This window comes from Perca flavescens, chromosome 21 (assembly GCF_004354835.1).
Source record: "Perca flavescens isolate YP-PL-M2 chromosome 21, PFLA_1.0, whole genome shotgun sequence".
In the NCBI taxonomy this organism is placed as follows: domain Eukaryota; kingdom Metazoa; phylum Chordata; class Actinopteri; order Perciformes; family Percidae; genus Perca; species Perca flavescens.
In genome coordinates this window covers 14913356-14936436 of record NC_041351.1, presented here as the reverse complement: position 1 = coordinate 14936436, position 23081 = coordinate 14913356, and the positions used below count along the sequence as shown (strand labels likewise).

General features: G+C 37.3%; 1 protein-coding gene across 1 annotated transcript; it reads right to left on the bottom strand.

The window, feature by feature from the left end:
* Positions 1-13697: 13697 nt before the first annotated feature.
* muc13b (mucin 13b, cell surface associated) lies at positions 13698-20503 on the bottom strand. Its single transcript, XM_028568210.1, has 12 exons — positions 20312-20503; positions 19580-19978; positions 19339-19461; positions 18643-18752; positions 17336-17394; positions 17030-17196; positions 16499-16627; positions 16317-16362; positions 16071-16108; positions 14904-14991; positions 14419-14572; positions 13698-14225 (listed from the first exon to the last, which is right to left on the bottom strand). Exons 3-12 carry the CDS (start codon positions 19418-19420, stop codon positions 14046-14048), a joined length of 1053 nt encoding a protein of 350 aa, XP_028424011.1. The 5' UTR covers positions 19421-19461; positions 19580-19978; positions 20312-20503; the 3' UTR covers positions 13698-14045.
* Between the last annotated feature and the right edge of the window lie 2578 nt (positions 20504-23081).

Below are 23081 nucleotides of genomic sequence, written 5' to 3'. Positions count from 1 at the left end.
TATATTTGATTGAATAATTCAGGAATTTGTTTCAGTCAGTGCTGCAGATATAGCATACAGCATTTTGAAACAGAACTCTTCATTTATGTTCTACCTGAAATCAAATGTCTTGTTTGAATATTATTCTCATCATCAAACTGGATAAAGAAGTAACATTTACACTTGATAGATAGACTTACCTTCAAAGTCTGCACCTTTCAGAACACCATCTTCACTGCTGGCTGCTGTTTTTTTTATCTTCTCTGTAACTTGTACTGTTGTGATTTCAGCCTGTTCAGTGAAGATGATCTCTACATCTGCTCTGACCCCAGTCTCTGACCTTGACCAAACCTTACTGGCTTTAATGGGCCTATATAGACAAAAATCATTTAAGTGCAGTATGCTGTAAGTGGACTGTAGGAAGTGTGGTTCTAGATTGATAGACAGTCAGATGATAAACACCATTGTGACTCTGACTTACCCGAGTGCCAACACTGTAGATCCAGAGTAACCCACAGAGTCATTGAAAACATTCAACAGCTGTGTTTTGGAGAAGAAGAAAAAACAAGGACATCAGCTGACAGCCCCTTTAGATCAATTTCACTCCTGTGATGGATAGATATTATGTAACAACAACGTACATTCATTACCACATGCATGGACTTTAATACCGGAGTGTAGCACTGGTGAGTTAAGTGAACAATAACTGGCATTAAGTCTTTGCTGTTGCATCAGATATAATGCAACGGCCACAGTTAGTTAGCTGTGATCTAGAGGAAAATTAAATGTGTGCAAATCATGGATAAATATATGTGTCACTCCTTGCAAAGTAGATGAGGCATATTTAAACAACACAAGGGGTGTGCTTTACCTGAAATGTAATCCAAAGTAAAATAAAAAAGAGGAGAGGAGTTTTTGCTTACCGCATCAGTAATGCTTTTTGAGGCAGACTGAAATTCTGGTGATGTATTGTCAGACATTTTTTCATTGTATGTTAATCCAGGCAGAGTTAGTTGTCCAGGGAAAACTTTGGCTAAAATAGGAAATATCATCTTAGGAAAGTTGTATATACACTCCTGTTATAACCAATTATTTAAAATTATAGTTTAACTATGTGGGATATATGCTTTTTCACTTTCTTGCAGAGTTAGATGAGAAGATAAACCCAAACTCTCGTGTCCGTCCAATAAATAAAGGCAATTAGTTTAGCATTGAGACATAAGACAGGCTAGCATGAAATCTTCTCTGCTTGCCTAGCTAGCAACCTCAAAGTAAAGACAGGACAGCTTAAATTGTTTTCTTAAACAATTGAAGTATAACTGGTCTTCGAAAGGTGCTAATCATTTTGACTGACCTGATATTCTTTGAGTGTGTTATATAGTTTTTTGTGTATGTAACAGATGTATAATGTACAAAAAAATACATTTGACTCCAAATGAAGCTTTCTCTCCCACAGACAGCACTTTTTCTGCATGTAAACCTATCCTAGTAGACCCCAAGAGTACAAATATGATGCTGAAAAGAATAACAGGGGCTTACAGTAGTTTATCTGTGTTTTAAGCCCCCAATGTCTCCTTCCTGGCAGTGCTGCCTGGAAGGCACTAGGATTAGGCAATGGTTAGGGTTAAGGTTAGGTGCCTTGAAGTCAACGGTTGCAGCGCTGCCTGGAAGGAGACGTTGGAGGCTTAAAACACCATCGAGCCTTACAGTAACACTTCTCAACAAGGTCCTCCTACATCCCACAGGTACAGTCCTAGACTTTTGTATTATAATTTATTAAGTCACTTTCTCATTGAGTAACAACCTCATAGTGGTGGTATGCAAACAAATACTTACCACTTTCACATCTTCTGCTGTCATAATTGTAGTTCTCACCAGCCAAGCACAAGCATGTAAAGTTTTGATTGGAACGAGGCACACAGGTGCTCCCATCGCCACATGGGTTTCCATCACAAGGGTCTTTAAAGGCAAAAGAAAAAATTACATGCACACAAAAATATAAGGGTTTACAGCATATAAAACAATAACATCTTGGAAACAGAGTAAATTACTTTTTGGACACAGGTTTAATTACCTGGAAGCTTTGTTGTTGTAGGAGCTGGTGTTGTTGTTGCAGGTGTTGGTGTTGTGGATGAACCATCCGGAGCTGCTGTTGTTGTTGTTGTTGTGGTTGTTGTTGTAGGAACTGTAGCTGTAGTAGCCGGAGTTGCTGTTGCTGTTGTAGGAGCTGTAGCTGTAGCTGTAGTAGCCGGAGCTGTTGTTGTTGTTGTTGTTGTTGTAGGAGCTGTAGCTGTAGTAGCCGGAGTTGCTGTTGCTGTTGTAGGAGCTGTAGCTGTAGCTGTAGTAGCCGGAGCTGCTGTTGTTGTTGTTGTTGTTGTAGGAACTGTAGCTGTAGTAGCCGGAGTTGCTGTTGCTGTTGTAGGAGCTGTAGCTGTAGCTGTAGTAGCCGGAGCTGCTGTTGTTGTTGTTGTTGTTGTTGTTGTAGGAGCTGTAGTTGTTGTAGCCGGAGTTGCTGTTATGGTGGTGCTACCATCTGCAACTTTTGTATCGGCTACAGTAAGAGATGGGCAAAAATACATTAAAGTATTTTGTTACAAATTACAAATTTGCTCATCAAATGTGTAAAAATAAATCTAATATATAATAATATCCCAAATACTGGTATGAGAAAAATGTATTTAATTAAAATAAAAGTAATTTGAAAAAACTAAAATACTTCTTTTGTGTACCCCCTAACACTTCAGTCCAGGGAAACTGAAATGAAATAAGCCTATATGGTAGTTCCCAATGACACAGGACATGACATGTTATTCACTTGCATTTAGCCAAAGACCGGGATTAGGCTAATTGTTGTACAGTTTTTTCTGGGGATAAAAATTATTTGAGAATAAAATTATATATTAAATAATGTATTTTAAGTATTTCGAATACACAAATATTTAAAAAAATAAGTGGTCTGAGATTGCCTCCGCATGGCTCTCACAGACCGCTCCCAATTCATCAAATACCGATGCTTTCACTGTCACAGCCCTCTGCGTATGATACCGAGGCACAAGGCACTCACATAAACTAACATGGACGCATGTCCTAACCAGCTATCAAAGCAAAGAACAGAGAAGCTCATTAAAACACTCAGAGGGAGTGTAACTTCATTCTCTGCTCAGGATGCCATTACTCCACTATATCTTTACATAGCAATTCTTTTTTTGCTGCTATATTAATGAGCTGGGCATTAAGTACAGCCTCTTTAAGTATTTTGTACAAATTACATCCTATTTTCTTTGTCCAGCAAAATACAACTTACAAAATACTCAAAAGTAAATAAATACATATTTTAAAAACATTTAATTGAAATACGGCCCATCTCTGGCTACAGTTATGGAAGTCGGACCTGCTGCTGAGACTGTACAACAGTACAATGTAGCGGTTTGGAAATAATAACCTGCTGATTGCCAAAGTGTTCACTTACAACTAACTTTGAAATGGCTAACAAATTTGACGACAAAGAAAATCAACACTACCAAAACAATCAGGTTTCCCCAGTACAGCTTTATGACCCAGCACCATGAATATATGGGTTTATAGGCAGTGCTTTTTCTTGACCTGAAGATAAAAAAGGACTAAATATAGCAAGGATAGATATACAGCTTAAAGGGTGAATGGTGAACTATATACTGCCATATATTACATAGATAGCTTAAGAAAAAGTCCAGCTGTTCACTGTGTAAAAGACTAAGCATTGTTGTTTTACTGTTGTAATCATTGGAGCATTAGGTTTGTGGCGTCACTATCTGATGTTGCACACATTGAAGTTGAGACATGAAATAAGTATAATTGACATATTGTTCTGCTTTTGGTCTAAAAACAATATCCTAGACACATTTGCAATGTGGAATAATTTGTGATTTAGAAGAAATGAAGGCTCTCAGATAGGAAAGTCCCAGTTCAGTGACAAATTTAGAAGCAGTTTATTAGTGTGTGCCAAAAAGACTCCACTCTAAATCACATCCAAATTAAGGATACATGATTTTGAGCAGTATATCACATTTTTATTGAGGTTGTGAGGAAATTAATGAAAAATATCAAACAAAGACATAAATTGAAGTACTGAAGCCTTTCCTTTGTATGTATGCAAATAGGATACAAAACAAGGGCCAACGAAGGTCTTTTACACTAATTAGGTCCATTCATATAAAAATAACAGGTCCAACGTCTGCAAAATAAAGCTTACTCAAAGCTTATTTAAGCTTCACACATGTAAAGCATTAACCAGACTGGATGGTCTAAGGGGAACAAAGAGACTTCCTTGATTGGAATAGACTTCAAACAGAAGGTAACAACAGGGTCATAAGGTAAATTCAGATTTGTCTGCATCAACACAGTAGTTAATATTTGCATTTGATTATGTGTGTGTGTGTGCGCCAAACCAATCCGGTAAAAATGGCCAAGCTTGAAGCAATTGTGCAAATTATGCCTTCATTATAAATGTTGATTTATGATAGTTAGATTTGAAACAAAACTAAGGTAAAGGAGATTAAATCTGAAAATAACAGGCTGTTGAGAGAATAGGTACACTGGTATTTAAAGGAACAATGTTGTTTCAGCAGTCAACCTACATAATCACATTAATTTCTTGTTACTGGATCTAGATTTAATAAGTCATACAATGCCATAAATCTTCTTTATATCTATTACTATCTGATAAAAGGTCATTTAAACAAATGCTGTGTTTCTCTGCTTTGGGTAGCGACTTATGTAAACCTAAATTCCAGTTACTTTTCAAGACATAATCTATATAATTTGACTGAAAGACACTTATAAAGTTTACCTGATGTCCACATATTCCACCTATCAGAGACTAACGACAAAGATTTATAAAATGTTTAGGATTTAAAGTTCATATAAAAAAATCAGGCAACTTACCAAGACAGGCCACAATTAGCCAAAGGACAGAGATGAGTTTGAATTTTTGAGCCATTGGAAAATAACTTGCTGTCAAAACTTCACCACAAGAGAGAAAGCCTGAGTGGGCTATGAGTGGAAGAGGCTTTAGTGCTCAGGTGTCCTCCGCAGGCAGTTTTACTGTAATCATTAGCCACTCCCCTGAGGAAAGCACTGTGTGCTAAAGTACATTTCCCAAACAGAAAAGAAGACTCGGTGTTCCCACTTTCCATGTCTACCAAGCCATGTATCTGTTTATCAATCTTTATAACATAGATGTGTATCTGCCAGTTTGTTTTTCTTAATGTCCAGAAAGTGTGTCAGATCTAAGAGTTATACAAAGGTTTGTCCAGGCTAAGACAGGAGTGACCGTAGCCATCAAAAACACAACCTCAGACTAATTTGATCCAGAGAAAATCCAAAGAATAGAACAGCTGGCCATGCTGTTTGTTTGACACAGGATCTTAATGAGTGTAGTTGAAATTATCTCAGTAACCACTTACTGAATCATCAGAAACCCTCTTAAAATGTCAACAAAAAAGATGCTTTTTTATCCTCCTCATTTCATCGTCATTGCTCCCATAAAAACCCAACAAAGTACCCCAACTTGAGAGTCAAACCTGACATGGTTCATAGGCTGGGAAGCTACTCAAGGGACGTTTTTGAATTGATGCTACATTAAATAATCAAATCAATAGTGTTACCTTGAATGTAGCAGTTAAAATGTATTAAAGTTAATGGTAAACTAACTGTGAAACAATTAACTAAAGCAGAGGTCAGGTCACATTCCTCCAACATCACCACAACTCAAAGCTTCCCATATGGTACAATAGATAATATGAAGCAATCAAAAATCTGCAATTGAAATATAATTAGTTAATCAATACATTTGTTTACCACACAGATTAATACATACAGTACTATGTTTTTTTTTTTTATTGTATTTTGCTAATTAGTTAATAGATGCCAACAAAATGTCTGTCTTAAAATTCTTTCATCTTCTGTTTTTAGGACAGGTCATATTTTTGACACAGTTAATATTAATAATTTAATTAATGTTGTCATGACTCAGTCGGTCTAAAACCACAACTTAGGAGAAATGCAAAAGGAAGCAGTGAACTTTGCCAGTAAGCAGTCAGTGATAAGAGTAAATTAATAGGTAACTCATGTTCTGCATTTATGTGCCTGGATCAACCCACATCAAGAGCAAACATCAACTTAACTAAAGCTGACACAGACTTGGAATTATACCAGTTTTTTTTTTAAATAAGGAAGAAGCTTTAAAGCATAGGATAGTTTATTGATAGAGGTTATCGTCATTGTGTAATATCAAACACATTACACTGACACCAAGTGATGTCACGTACATGTTTCCTGTCTGAACTTATCTCCATAGCTGAAAACTAGTATTTGTATGTCAACAACGAAAAACAAAATTCTCGCTCGGTTTATTGACAAACAATGTATGTTTACTTGGTTCAATATTCATGCAGCGCTGTTGGTCAGTTTGTTAAAATTGTCAGCTTCTTTCTAGGGTAAATAGCACTTTTATTTTGTACATCTCAGCCTCAGACTTTATAAGTTACTTACAGGGGCTGTGATGAACAGGAGGGAGAAAGATTACATTCCTTGCCAGTCATTTTATGAATTTATGGCAGTTCCAACAGTCATCATTCAACCCAGAGACTTTAACAAACATGAGTTCTTCAAAGGACTAATTGAAACATAACAGTATCCATACTACACCACGTAAGAAACTGCATCCATGAAGCCAATTACTAAAAGTCTAAAAATGTCACCTCAGAAAGTAATTAAACCCATTTAGAACTGTCTTATCGGAAACCAGAGGTGTCAAAAGTATTCACATTCATTACTCAAGTAGAAATATAGATACTAGGGTTTGAAAATACTTTTGTAGAAGTTGAAGTATCAACTCAAACTTTTTACTTAAGTAAAAGTGTAAAAGTACTGGTTTCAAAACTACTTAAAGTATAAAAGTAAAAGTAATGTAAGGCAGAGATCTTCAACCAGGGGTCCTCAAAGTCATTGCAGGGGGGCCTCCAAATTATTGTTATATTATATATATTATAATATATGTATGGCTGGTAGTGATGTAGCAGTGGATATGACACATACCTTTGGTGTGGGACACCTGGGTTCAATTCCCACTGTGATACATCAACCAATGTGTCCCAGAGCAAGACACTTAACCCATAGTTGTTCCAGAGGTGTGCAACCTCTGACATATATAGCAATTGTAAGTCGCTTTGGATAAAAGCGTCAGCTGAATGACATGTAATGTAATAATGTAATTAGCTTTCCACATACAATAGTCTTACATTTCTCACCTGAAAGTTACTGGTTTTATTGCTTTTAATATGCTTGTTTTATGTGTTGGTTTTATTGCTTATTATTATCTTTGAGTCTTTTGAAATTAAAATGCCTTAACATAATTCCAACATATTATTAGCAAATATAAATTCCCACTGATGATAGGCTTACTGGCCTATAGGTAAGGGAGTCCCTAAGATATCAGCCCACAGATACAGTTAATCCTAGATTTACTGTGCCACATACAGTATGTAACATTAAAATATTATAAAATCATGCCAACAATTAATATTTTAATAGCTTATGAAAAAAGGGTATGTAAGAACGGTCCTTGGTTTAAAAAACGTTGAAGACCCCTGATGTAAGGGGGAAACAATGCCTTTAAGGACAACAGCTTAACCCCAAAACGTTAGGACAAAATCATATGACTATAATAATGTAATATTAAAATCATACCTGCAAACTCAGAAGGGCTGAAAAAGGTGACACATCTCTGTGTCTGTGTTTTTCAGACAACGGCTGCTACAGTCTGGTGTTACAATCCTCTCCAGTGAAATACAGACACACTTTTACACCGTTTAGCTGTCAGAATTTTAACCGTGTTTACTCCAGCTGCTAGCTAACCTTAGGCTAACGTTAGCTGCTGCCAACTGTAGTGTTAACTAGCGTCCCGTGCGGCGATGTTTCAGTTCCCTCTAACGTCCGTTTTCGGAGCATCAGAGAGAAGCGCAGGCATCAAATGGTGCTTTTCCATTACATGGTACCTACTCGCCTCGCCTCGACTCTACTCGCCTTTTTTGGTTTTCCATTACGAAAAAAAGTACCTGGTACCTGCTAACAGGTACTTTTTAAGTGGCACCTAAATAAGGCCCCGAAATCCGCGTTGCTATTCGGTCCGGTAGATAACGGTCGTTAAAGCACCGGTGGCGTATTAGCATCGGGTCTGTGCAGGTTTGATGGATCGCGTACAAACCAATGGGGTGTCGGAATGACTATGTTTATACTTCTCATCCAACCACAATCAAATTCACTCTCTCCGGATGGAGCGATCTGGATAGGGTTTTTTTTGTGTGTTTTTTTGAACGATGACAAGCCGGAATGAAAACAAGCCGAACTGAAATATGAGTAACGAGGCTATTTTTAAAATGTAAGGAGTAGAAGTAAAAAGTATGCTGTAAAATAATTACTCCAGTAAAGTATAGATACCCAAAAGTTCTACTTAAGTAAGGTAACGAAGTATTTGTACTTCTTTAATTGACACCTCTGTCGGAAACCAAAGAATTTCTAATATAGGAAGAAGTTCCACTCCCTCGTTATTTCCGGCTTCTGAACTGGTTGCAGTTCCACCCGAGTTCCATAAAGGGGGCGCTCACAGGCCAGTGCAGAATGAATGGGACTCTATGGAGCTATACCCCTCAAAACCCACTTTTCTCAGGATATATTTTTTTGTCTAGCAATTTGAATGTTGCATTCGAAAGGGGAGGCTAAGAAAATACACACTGCTGTGTGTTAGATTTTTTTAAAGTGGCTTTTTTGTTCTAAAAAGCCTTTTAAAATGTCAATGACGTCACACACATATACGGCCAGAGATACTGCTTTACGGCGAGCTCTGAGTCGCTTCCTTTGTTCTCTGGAGGCATCGACAACACAGCTGACAGGTTAGGCTCTCCCTGTCAATATACGCGCTAGAAAGAGGTTTGCTAATGTTTTAAAGACCACACCAAAATATTCACTCTGATATTCAGGTTCTGCTTCGGATGCCGTCAAGCGGGATCTCCGATCGTAATCAGTCCTTCACTGACCAATCAGCATTCATTAGCAGAATGCTAGCGTGGTATGGGCTACAACGACTCACCCTGTAAGAAATCAAAAGGACATAAGTACTCATTCATTCAACTTTCGACCTATAACCCATTTTGAACTTGCAAAAACTACAATCAAATCTGAGGTTTCTCAACGACAATCAGGCGAAAGAGACACATTTAGCCGTCTAGCTCCATTGAGTCCCATTCATTTTGCACTGGACCGCAATCACCCCCAGTGGAACTCTGGTGGAACTGCAACCAAAATCCAGTACAATGGGGCTGGATAGGGAGTGGAACGGCTTTCCGTAGACCGGCTTTGGTCGGAAACTATGTGACCAATAAAACGGGGAGTGACGAAGGATTATGTGACCTTTGATTTAAAGACGTCATAAGATGTGAGATAATACAATCTTTTTGGTAAAGAGCTAAAAAGGTTGACAAGACCTCATCATGAAAGTTGGAACTTTGGAAAATCAAAATGTGTTTTAAACATCACCTCAAGAATGTTAACCTGAAGTAATTTTTTAAATTATTTGAAAGTTCATAAAGAACTATCATCCCATCACCACCCATAAAATTATATGATCTCAAAGTTGACTTTGATCCCAGTAGCATATCTGAATTAACACATGACGAAAGTCTTGCACCACGTCAGCGTCATTATGCGCAGCAATGGAAAAATGTCTGTTGTCAAAAACAGGTATGTTTTCAACCCAGTATCCAGGCGTAGCGGTCAAAACAACAAATGTGCACATTTGAAAACATACCTGTTTCAGCCATTTTTCCACTAATGCACATGATGACACTGAAATGTGTTTAAACACATTTGTTTAGTCAATTTAGGGCTTCCACATTGAATGCAAAATAACAACACTACTAATAATATTAATATTTTAACTATAACTATAACTATAACTATAACTATAACTATAACTATTTAAAAAAACAAAAAATATAAAACATACAACTCGCAACATGAACACAGAATGTTTGCTGGATGTAAATGTTTTTTAAAAAATATCTTCAAAACACACCTGCTATCATTTCCAATGATAGTCCTTACTTTTCACCCAACAATCATCATAATAAATGGCATTCAATACTATGTTAAGACCACATTTGTTTCATAAATCCCACTGCTTTGCTGACCAAAAAGGATTTCACTATTCATTTTTTCTTCACGATCCTTTAACAAGTGTTAATTTCTCCATAAGTGAATTTTTTATTTTTTAAATTCCACTTATTATCACATTTTTTACATGATGTTCACCTTAACAATTTATTTCAGAGCAGGTAAATTCTATATTCCTGCAAATTAAGACATCTAGTATAATTCTTCAGCTACATTTTTCACCTGGAGGTTTTATGACATGTTGCCGTGAGTCAACAGAGGTGCGACTACAGAGCCATAACTGCCTCTGGGTCCTCTTGCTAACTGTAAGTCCAAAGTGATTTACGTTTCTGGCCATCCTAAACCCCACCCAACCTGCTGTTCCTGGCAATGATGACGTGATTTGAGTTGAACATGATGTTCTTGAGGGTGAGGGATGGAGATTGATACCAGCTTATCAAATAAATGTAGTAGAGTAAAAAGTACAATATTTGCCTCTGAAATGTAGTGGTGTAGAAATATTAAGTAGCAGTAATGGAAATACTCAAGTAAAGTAAACTTATAAATGGTGAGTTTGGTCCTAAGGCTGTTAAATGGTCCAGAAATTATTTTGAAGATCAAACTCAGTGTGTCCATGAAGTACGACACATACTAATTTTATTGAGATAACTAGGTGTCCCTAGGTGTCAAAAAGGTTATGTTTTTTGGCTTGGTTTGTCTGTCTGTGCGTCAACAGGATTTTCATGAAACCATGAAAAGGATGAAGCATGAGACAAGGAAGAACTCATTACATTTTGTAACAGATCTGAATCACTGGGTGGACACACAAATTGTTTCTCGCTCCTCACTACCTGTACTTTCACCTTTGATACTCAAGTACACATTGCTGCTCATACTTCTGTATTTTTTATTGAAGTAAAATTTTTAGTGCATAACTTGAAGTGCTTTTAAATTGTGGTATTGCTACTTTTACTTAATCTGTATACACATGCTGTTGGGCAACTTGTCCTTCAAGACAGGGTGATGTAACGTTAAAACAACAGCAGCCCTCACCGGCAGGTTTATTTAGACTTCTGTTGGCGAGTTTACTAATGTTCTCTTGGAAAACAACAAGAGACACAAGAATAGATTAAACACATCACTTGAAAACACAAAACCTCTTCTGCTGCACTTGTGTGTTGTGAACATGTCGTTAACATTGTGAAACGGTCACAGTTTGGTTAGGTTTAGGCACAAAAACTACTACTTAGTTAAGTTTAGAAAAAGATTGTGGTTTCAGTTAAAAGCATGTATTGGTTAAAAACATAGACGTAAAAAAAGATGGACGACTCCACTTCCTCCCACTGTACAAATGTGAAGCCAAAGTATCTTGGATAGGGGCACCGCCATCTTGTAATATTGGAGCCAGAGTCTTTTGTTTGATCTGGTTAAAGGATATGACTCAACGAAAAATATATGTTGCACAAGGCAACCACATGGTTAAGTGTCAGTACTAGCGTTACAGGAAAATCAAAAACACATATTAACTAGAAGGACATTCTTTGCCAAGGCATGCCCTATCTCACAATGTTAATGCAGTGTATATTTTCCCAGTCATGGAACTAATCTTGCAATGTTATGTTAACGAAAGTGAAAAAATAATTTCAGTGTTCACCCTGTGATTAGGATCCACTCCAAAATTGAATGGGTTCTTCCTTGGCCCATGCTACACCCTTCCAGTCTAAGTTTCATTAAAATAAATCCAGTAGTTTTTCTATAATCCTGTTGACAGACTAACTAACAAACCAACAAACAAACAAATGGTCAAACCGAAGCGGAAACATAAAACCCAATACTCATACTAATATAATAATATAACAATCTCAATTTGATTATGATATTCATGAATGTTTAATGTTCCTCAAATTTAAAACCAGTTTCAAGTTATTTATTGTCATGTGCACAACAATTACAAGAAGCAGTTGTTGACAATGTAAATCTTGGATCTAAGGCTCTCTCCTACAAATTAAATATGTATTAAAAAAAGTAAATACAAATCTAAGACATGATAGTACAGTTAAATTATAGGGCTAAAATGTAAACATGGATAATAAATGAATGAACTGAATGTTATTTGAATGTAAGCAGGTATGTAGTAAACATATATGAGAGAGAAGAAATAAGAGAAGAAATAAATATTAGAGATGGTCAGATACCATTTTTTGCTTCCCGATACCGATTCCGATACCTGAACTTGCGTATCGGCCGATACCGAGTACCGATCTGATACCAGTGGGTCATATATTTTATTATGTTTTAACAACTGTATACTACTATCCCTGTATGGATGTGATATGATATAACAGCTGTATACTACAATCCCCGTATGGATGTGATATGATTTCTATCTTTGTTGTCTGTCTGGCTCAGGTTAAACTCTTTGTAAAACATGAACAAACACAAACAATGAATGTCGTACAACTCTCTTTATTCTCCAGTTTGACAGTCGGTTATAACGGGAAAAAAACATAAATAAACTACTTTAACGTAGATTTTCTTTAGGGCTTTATTACGTGGTATCGGATCAGTGCATAAACTCCAGTACTTCCCGATACCGATACCAGCATTTTAGGCAGTATCGGAGCCGATACCGATACTGGTATCGGTATCGGAACATCTCTAATAAATATATCTATAGATATCTATAGAGAGGTGTTAACAGTTTGTATAAACAGTAAGTAAGTATATAAGGTAATAGAGGCGACAGAGCTTTCACCATTGCAGCCCCCCTCCCTCTGGAACTCCCTACCCATATACATCTGTGACTATACTGACCTGGACACATTCAAAACACTAATCAAAACACACCTCTTCAGAGGTGTGTTTTGGGTGTATGGCTGGTAGTGATGTAGCAGTGGATATGACACATACCTTTGGTGTGGGACACCTGGGTTCAATTCCCACTGTGATACATCAACCAATGTGTCCCAGAGCAAGACACTTAACCCATAGTTGTTCCAGAGGTGTGCAACCTCTGACATATATAGCAATTGTAAGTCGCTTTGGATAAAAGCGTCAGCTGAATGACATGTAATGTAATAATGTAATTAGCTTTCCACATACAATAGTCTTACATTTCTCACCTGAAAGTTACTGGTTTTATTGCTTTTAATATGCTTGTTTTATGTGTTGGTTTTATTGCTTATCTGTTTTGAATGTACTCTATGTGCTGGTTTCACTGTAAAGTCTCTTTGAGTACCATTAAAAGCGCTATATTAATAAAATGTATTATTATTATTATTATTATTATTATTATTATTATTATAGTGACAGTAACAGTGTAATGAAGAAGTGATGAGTTCAAGCGTATGTTTCCTTTCGTTGGACCAACAATTTGTGGACTCTTAAAAACATGATGTTTTTTCTCTTATTTTGGTAAGATTGCTCTCGACCTCTAGAAAAATTTTCTCTTACTTAGGAGGAGACCAACAATAAGAAAACATTGGTGAAAATATGAGAAAATGTGTTCTTATATTGCTTCCTGCATGAGAACCATTATCTGGGCAATGATATCGGACAGCTCCTCATTTCTGGGTTTCAATGCCATTAAACAATTGGATATGCTTAAGTGAGTAATATTTTAATTTATTAACAATAGGAATACTGAAAACCCTTTAAAAAGACTTACAGACAGTGCATCTCATATCCAAAACTTTCACAAAGATAAAAGAAGGAAAGACAGGAATGATTTATGAAAGCTTATAATGGACCAGCATAGTGTTGACACTACTGCACAAGACCTATGCAACGGTTTTACTTCTGTTTATACAACTCTTACCATAATGGTGTACAGTTATTTGGGATGGTAATGTCACTGCAGGATGAACCTTTGTGCATCCTCATTGACTCAACCTTCTTCCATTGTCGTGCATGTAGTTAGGGTTGCTGTGGCCTTGGTTCTGAGCATAAGGGTTGATCTGTGGTCGATTCTGGGCATAGGAGTGAATCTGAGCATAGACGCTGCTCTGAGGTTGAGTCTGAGCATATGGGTTCATGTCATCATGGTCGTCGTGGAAACGCTGCAATGAAAAGAGAATTAGAAAACCAAGCTTATGCCAAATTTTCACTTCTCCTACTCTGCTTAATATTTTCTACTAACATTCTACTTTCTGTCTGTTTAATGAACTAAAACCCCTTTGACATTTTATTCTTCTTTAATTTGCCCTTACTACTCTCCCTCTTTGTACATCAAACACACAGACGTATACTCACAGAGTTCCACTTCCTCCCCTGAGGGATCATGTTTTGCCGGCTGGTGTTCGGAGTCATCTCCAGGTTGGTCCTGCTGTCCCAGCTGTTGGTGGTTGCGGCCCGTGGGATCCTGGGCACCCCAGCATTGGCAAAGGCTGACAGGCCGTTGACTTGCCTGTTAACAGAGGTCACCCGGCTGTTGGCTAAGCTGCTGTTAACTAATGGATTCTTGGCAGGAGGGTGGCTGATGTAAGGCTTCCCAATGTCTGCATTTTTGTTCATAATGGAGCTCTTTGAAAATCTAACAAAATTGCACATTATTACTGTTACTGAATCTGAATTGCATTATAGTCTTCATTACATATGTACATTTTTCTAATTAATGGCAAAATGTGTGTCTAAAACTAAGGGCAGCCAAGCGTAAGTTAGAGAGAAACATGGCAAAGACATGGCAGAGGCAGTAATGAATGACTAGAAGTGGGTGAGTGAATAGATGAGAAACTCACTTGCGTGCCACTATAGGCAGAAGAATGAGTGTGATGAGCAGCAGTCCTCCGAGCACAGAGCTGACGATTACCAGCACCAGCTTCCATGCTAACAAAACACAATGAAAAGGACATCAGGCTACGCTGTTGAAATGACTTTAATAACAACTTTTTTATAAAACAAAATCTGCAAAGTGTTTCACAATACAGGCAATGCAAAGTCATAGCAATAAAGAACTCTCTCACACACACATCAAAGTTTACAGTTCTCATTTGAAAGTTATAGTCTTTTGTGGCTTCAGAGGGAGCTGCGCAAAATCTAATAAATGGCATGAAATGTCATCACCATTTCAAAATATGTAAAAGGCGTACAACACACATTCATTGCCCTCTATTAGCATGGGAATCATGTAGCCTTTATACAAAATCTGCTCAAATACATACATTATAAATATACGCATGCACAGGTGGACATCCTGTAGTGAAACAAGTGTGGAGGACCACTGCAACGCCAGCTCGCCTAGTTCAACTTTATCAAATTGGCAACCCCATATAAAATAAAGCAATTTAATGTGCCATGCATTGATATTAATAAAATATCTATTTTCTTATGTCTAATGTGTTTCAGCAGGATTTTATTTCCCCAGAGCATATATTGCACTTGCCAGAAGTTGCATACAAACATGATTTGGGGAAGTCATTTTACTGCAATAGAGAAGATTTGTGTCAATCAATTGTAGGAATGCCAATTTAGATTTTGTTTCCTGACCAATAGGTGGCCCTCGTTAACTTATCATTAAACGTTAACCAACAAGCAGGCAACTGAGTCCCAGTACACCAGTCCGTGAGGCGTGGACAAACTTTTTTGCGTCCGTGGACAGATGTGGACTTGTACCAGCCACAATTTTGTGTGCATTGTTGTGGACACATGCAGCACTTTCCTAGGAGTATAGTTTTTACCTGTTTAACTCATGGTATTAAACTGTAAACAAATATAGAATAAGACAGACAAAAACAGTTAATTTTTAAGATCACAAATCAATTTTTTTTTATGTGTGCTGTCAACTATGTGGTATCACTATTATCAAATAGTGATTTTTTATTTTTTTTATTTTTTTTAATAAATATTCTCATTATGCAATTTTGTAGCTGTTTTTGCCTTTGCTGTCAAACATGCTGTATACTCACATTCTTTGCAGTTAAAACCAGAATAACCAAATGGACAACTGAAAGAGAAGAATGGTTCATTTTATAATTTCATATGATTTCATTTATACCCATGCTCTCTACAGACACATATATTCACAGTGGCTCTCTTCTTTTCCCTCCTCACTATGATTTGCATTAAATGTTGTTGAAATATAATTAGGTATATAATTGGATAGAAACAAATTATTACATTTTCAGAACATTCTTTTAGATTTAAACACTCACTTGACACATGTTTCGGAACCCTCAGCTTTTTGACCATTGGGACAAGCTGCAAAAGTAATAAAAGTTGAGGGAGTTTAGATAAAGAAAGGTTATTATGTAACACACACACACACACACACACACACACACACACACACACACACACACTTTATTTCTCTCTCGCACTCAATAAAGGCCCTTACCAATGCACATTTTGGTAGTGAAGTCCGTCTTAATGTAATTGTACAAACAGGTGCAGTTAAACGATCCATTTGCCCATTTGCACTTTGTACTGCTCTCATCACAGGGCTTCTTTTCACACAGGTCTGTATCTTTAAATGAAGGAAACAAAATAAGATAAAAGTCAGTGTACCAAATTCAAATAAATACAGTGGTACAAAATAAAAATAAAATAACTACATGATGTGAACTGTGGTCTGAAATGTTCTATGCTGACAGAAGTTGAGAAATACCCTTATCAGTAAGACATTATTACTCAATGGCTATTACTCAATTATACTCTGTACTGTGACTATATGTATAATGACAGAGGGCCTAAATATACACCTGTAATCAGATTTTTACAGAACTTTGGCCCATTGGTCATCTTATATATATATATATATATATATATATATATATATATAAATCTGTCTTGTTTGAATATTATTTAGATAAATCTCACCATCAAACTGGATAAAGAAGTAACATTTACACTTGATAGATAGACTTACCTTCAAAGACTGCACCTTTCAGAACACCATCTCCACTGCTGGCTGTTTTTTTTATCTTCTCTGTAACTTGTACTGTTGTGATTTCAGCCTGTTCAGTGAAGATGATCTCTACATCTGCTCTGACCCCAGTCTCTGACCTTGACCAAACCTTACTGGATTTTTCGGGCCTGTATAGACAAAAATCACACTTAATGATGATTACATTCTGCAATTATTAAGTGCAGTATGCTGTAAGTGGACTGTAGGAAGTGTGGTTCTAGATTGAGAGACAGTCAGATGGTAAACACCACTGTGACTCTGACTTACCCGAGTGCCAACACTGTAGATCCAGAGTAACCCACAGAGTCATTGAAAACATTCAACAGCTGTGTTTTGGAGAAGAAGAAAACATTTTTTATTTAGGGCATCATCTGATTGGAAATGCACAGCCCCTTTAGATCAATTTCAGATATTGTGGTGCAACATACATTACCACATACATCAAGTTTAATACCTGAGTGTAGCACTATGGCGTTATATATGTGCCTCATCAATGAGCGAGTAATTGTATGTTCAATCTAACGTTAGCGCACAACAGCAGAGCATAACATATCTATGCAGCTGAAATGTCATCTGAACAGGCCTTGCAGCGCTGTAAATAGTAAAAAGTAGTTTTTAACTACATAATTTCTTCTTATTATTATTTTGATTAGTTAAGCTGCTCCACAATCTTTCCAAGTACCCCCTGGCAACAGCAGATACCTCTGGCTGGGGAATCACTGCAGGTGTTGTGTCAAAGACTGTTCCCCCTAGATTTGTGTTTCCTGCTACTAGCGATCTATTTGGAGACAAATAGCCAATCAGAAATGACCTTTAATTCTCAGATTAGTTTTGTGGCACACTTATAATGCTATGAAAAGTTGAGTGCGCACAGAGTGCAGAGGATGAGAGCAAGGGAGACATGAACGGAGCGCGGCAGCGTCTACCTGCGCACAGAGGAAGAGTTTTTGAGAGGGCACAAGTAAACTGCGTGAGAAGGGTTATTACTGCATGTTAATATGCATAATAGCAAACATGCAAATACATTTATTGAGCACAGAATAGGTTTTTGTTTGCTCAAACAAAATATTTTTTTGCAAGTGTTAATTTCTGTTCAAAATGTAATGTAATGTGCTTGCAAAATGTAGTTCACTGTGCTCAAAACATACAAATACTCGCTCAGGAATGAGGCACATATATAACGCCATATAGCACAGGTGAGTTAAATTAACTATCACTGTTGTCAGTGAACTCCACGAACAGTTCTTCTTCAGGGTATTTTGCATCAAAAATATCAAATTTGTTTAAAGGAAGGTTAAAAATTATTTATCATTTGTTAATTCCTCCATGATACAGATGGCATTTAGTCTTTGCTATTGCATCAGATATACCGCAACAGCCACAGTTAGCTGTTAGTTTGAAGATCTACTGGAAAATTACATGTGTGAAAATCATGGATAAATATATGTGTCACTCCTGCAAAGTAGATGAGGGATATATACAAAAAAGGAATGGGTGTGCATTACCTAAAAGGCCTTTATTCCAAAAATGAAATAAATAAAAGACACATAAAGAGGAGATAACCTTTTGCTTACCTCTTTGGTAATGTTTAGCGAGGCAGCTTGAAATTCTGGTGATGTATTGTCAGACATTTTTCCATTGTATGTTAATCCAGGCAGGGTTAGTTGTCCAGGGAAAACTTTGGCTAAAAGAGGAAAATATCATTATAGGAAAGTGGAATATACACTCCTGTCATTACCAATTCTTTAAAATAATAGTTCAACTATGTGGAAATATGCTTTTTCACGTTCTTGCCAAATTAGATAAGATATAATCCTGGAAACCCCCAACTAGTTGTTCTAACACTTGTTTTATGGATTTAACAAACATAATATAACTTGTTAATTTAGGAGGGGCTGGTGAATGAATTTTGTTTCCTTTGTACAAAGCCAGGCTAGCTGTTTCCCCTTGCTTCCATTTTTTTGCTAAGCTAAGCTAACCGTCTCCTAGCTCTAGCTACATATTTACCGATTTAACCTTCTTTATCTTAATATTGCCTAAAATGTTGAACTGTAGCTTAAATTATTTCCTGAAACAATTGAAGTATCACAGTTACCAGACTTCCATGAATCTGAACTAATTACAAATAATCAACTAACGTTACACTTCTCGTTTAACAAGGTCCTCCCACATCCCACAGGTACATTACTACACTTTTGTATTATAATTCATTAAGTCACTTTCTTATTGAGTAACAACCTCATAGTGGTGGTATGCAAACAAATACTTACCACTCTCACATCTTCTGCTGTCATAATTGTAGTTTTCACCAGCCAAGCACAAGCATGCAAAGTTTTGATTGAAATGAGGCATACAGGTGCTCCCATCGCCACATGGGTTTCCATCACAAGGGTCTTTAAAAGGCACAAAAAAACACACACACACACACACACACAAATATATGTGTTTACAGCATCATGTGAGCATCTAAAACAATGACATCTTGGAAATTACAGTTTTTGGTGGAATTACCTGGAAGCTTTGTGGTTGTAAGAACTGGTGAGGTTGTTGTAGGCTCTACAGTTGTAGAAGTCGGACCTGCTGTTGTTTTTGTAGGCTGTAAAGTTGTAGAAGTTGGACCTACTGTTGTTGTAGGCTCTACAGTTGTAGAAGTCGGCCCTGCTGTTGTTGTTGTAGTCTCTACAGTTGTAGTAGTCGGCCCTGCTGTTGTTGTTGTAGGCTCTACAGTTGTAGAAGTCGGACCTGCTGTTGTTGTAGTAGGCTCTACAGTTGTAGAAGTCGGCCCTGCTGTTGTTGTAGTAGGCACTACAGTAGTAGAAGTCGGCCCTGCTGTTGTTGTTGTAGGCTCTACAGTTGTAGAAGTCGGCCCTGCTGTTGTTGTTGTAGGCTCTACAGTTGTAGAAGTCGGACCTGCAGTTGTTGTAGGCTCTACAGTTGTGGAAGTTGGACCTGCTGTTGTTGTTGTAGGCTCTACAGTAGTAGAAGTTGGCCCTGCTGTTGTTGTTGTAGGCTCTACAGTTGTAGAAGTCGGCCCTGCTGTTGTTGTTGTAGGCTCTACAGTTGTAGAAGTCGGACCTGCTGTTGTTGTTTTAGGCTCTACAGTAGTAGAAGTTGGCCCTGCTGTTGTTGTTGTAGGCTCTACAGTTGTAGAAGTCGGACCTGCTGTTGTTGTTGTAGGCTCTACAGTTGTAGAAGTCGGCCCTGCTGTTGTTGTTGTAGGCTCTACAGTTGTAGAAGTCGGACCTGCTGTTGTTGTTGTAGGCTCTACAGTAGTAGAAGTTGGCCCTGCTGTTGTTGTTGTAGGCTCTACAGTTGTAGAAGTCGGACCTGCTGTTGTTGTTGTAGGCTCTACAGTTGTAGAAGTCGGACCTGCTGTTGTTGTTGTAGGCTCTACAGTTGTAGAAGTCGGACCTGCTGTTGTTGTTGTAGGCTCTACAGTTGTAGAAGTTGGCCCGGTTGTTGTTGTACCTACAGTTGTTGGACCTTGTTGTTGTTGTAGGCTCTACAGTTGTAGAAGTCGGCCCTGCTGTTGTTGTTGTAGGCTCTACAGTTGTAGAAGTCGGACCTGCTGTTGTTGTTGTAGGCTCTACAGTAGTAGAAGTTGGCCCTGCTGTTGTTGTTGTAGGCTCTACAGTAGTAGAAGTCGGCCCTGCTGTTGTTGTTGTAGGCTCTACAGTTGTAGAAGTCGGACCTGCTGTTGTTGTTGTAGGCTCTACAGTAGTAGAAGTTGGCCCTGCTGTTGTTGTTGTAGGCTCTACAGTAGTAGAAGTCGGACCTGCTGTTGTTGTTGTAGGCTCTACAGTTGTAGAAGTCGGACCTGCTGAGAATGCACCACCTGAGACTGTTGTGGTTAAACAGCACAATGAAGTAGTTAATAAATGATAACCTGCCAATTGCCAAAGTGTTTAACCACAGCTAATTTTGAAATGCCAAACAAATTAGAAGACATAGATTTTCTATGTCTTCTAATTTGTTTGGCATTTCAACTCTATCAAAGCAATCAATTTAACAGGTTTCGCCAGATTTGGCAAGATCGTCTATGAGATAGTATGGGTTAAAAGCTATTGATTCATCAGTTGTAAAAATAAAATAAAAGAGTGACTGTTTTTTAATTCATACCTGCTTTATAATAAAGTTGTAGCCTTATCTCCGTCAAATTATTAAAAGCCAATGCCAGTCAGCATATAATGATGAAATGATATACCGTGATATAATTACAGCTTTACAATACAGCAGCATGAATTATGGGTTTATAGACAGTTCTTTTTCTTTACCTGAAGATAAAAAAAAAAAGATTAGGTCAAAACCTGTGTGTGTCTGGACCGTGTATGGTCTAAATTGTGTGCTAAATTTTGGCCAAATATGTATATTTTTTATATAATAAATTCAGAACCATTTGAATTTATTTATAGTTTATAGTTTACATATAACTAAATGTTGTTTCTACAGAAGCAACACTACAATTTACAACAGCAAAGTCACAATATTGCACTGTAAACAAATCCAAAATGTTTAGAAAGAACTAAGAACAGACAGCAGTCAGTATCAGTCATTTATCCTGTCCTCTGTCCTCCTCCCTATGCCGAGGTGATTCCTGCAGGTACTGCTGGTAGAGAGAGGAGAGCCTACGTTTACAAGAATTTGCCAAATAATTGGCAAACTAAGCTAAAGAGCTAGACTACACATAGTTTGTAACTATAGAGCATAGGATCATAATGTAAGCTTGTCGAGTAGAGTAATAATATCTGGTATAGATTTGGAGTCACTTGGTCACATGACATGAAAACTATTGAAAAATAAATTATTACTACAAATATTTTGTTTAAATATTTATGTAAATAAATTAAGTAACTTTACACATTAGCAATCAACATTTTTATTTTCCTGGGGACCACGGCTATGCTGAGGACATATTGGGAATGTCAGTGCCTGTTCATTTCATAGAGCAACGGCCAATGAAGAAGACCAAAACTCACATCATCCCCAAAAATGTATAAATTATTTAGGATTTAAAGTTTATATAAAAAAATCAGGCTACTTACCAAGACAGGCCACAACTAGCCAAAGGAGTTTGAATTCTTGAGCCATTGGAAAATATCTTGCTGACAAAACTTCACCAAAAAAAAGAAACCCAGAGTGGGCTATGAGTGGAAGAGGCTTTAGGGCTCAGGTGTTCTCCACTGGCAGTTTTAATCATTAGCCACTCCCCCGAGGGCAGCACTGTGTGCTAAAGTACATTTCACACCCAGAAAAGAAGATTCGGTGTCCCCTCTTTCCACGTCTACCAAGCCATTTATCTGTTAATTTATCTTCCATGACATAGACCTGTCTCTGTCAATTTGTTAAAATATAGAGTTGCCACTGTTTACACTAAATAGGTTAAAAACCACAGTTAAAAAACACAAAAAGGAAGCATTGACTTCTGCCAGTACAGTCAGTGATAAAAAATAAATTAATACACGTTCTGCATTTGTGTGCCTGGATCACATCAAGAGCAAACGTCAACGCAAGTAAAACTGACACAGACTTGGAATTACTGTATACCAGTTTTTTAAATAAGGAAGAAGCTTTAAAGCATAGGAGAGTTTACTGATAGAGGTTATCATCATTGTACAATATCAAACGCATTACACATGCATCAAGTGATGTCATGTACATGTTTCTTATCTCCATAGCTGAAAACATGTCTAACAGAATTGGAGGATTTGTACGACAACGAAAAACAATACTAACTCAGTGTAATGACAAACAATGTATGTTTACTTGCTTTAATATTTATATGTCATTCATTTTCAGCTTCTTTCTACTGTAGAGTAAATAGATGAGACCCATAAAACCCATAAAATAGGACCCATAAAATATTATCTCCAAGTTGACTTTGAACCCTGTTGCATATCTGAATTAACACGACTAAAGTATTGCGCCACTTCAGCATCATCATGGGCGTCAGTAGCCTGGGAAACTCTGACGAACTTCCGGCAAATTTGAGATTTGCTCTGCAAGTCAGTCTGGC

What these genes read in the sequence shown, in the direction of transcription:
- muc13b (XM_028568210.1), bottom strand. Translation starts at nt 19,420, where the DNA reads ATGCCTCATTTCAATCAAAACTTTGCATGCTTGTGCTTGGCTGGTGAA. An exon ending in TGGTTTTAACTGCAAAGAAT is followed by an intron (nt 14,992 to 16,070) that starts GTGAGTATACAG and finishes GTGTTTTGTTAG; the next exon opens with CATGGAAGCTGGTGCTGGTA. An exon ending in CTGCCTATAGTGGCACGCAA is followed by an intron (nt 14,573 to 14,903) that starts GTGAGTTTCTCA and finishes CTCTGTTAACAG; the next exon opens with GCAAGTCAACGGCCTGTCAG.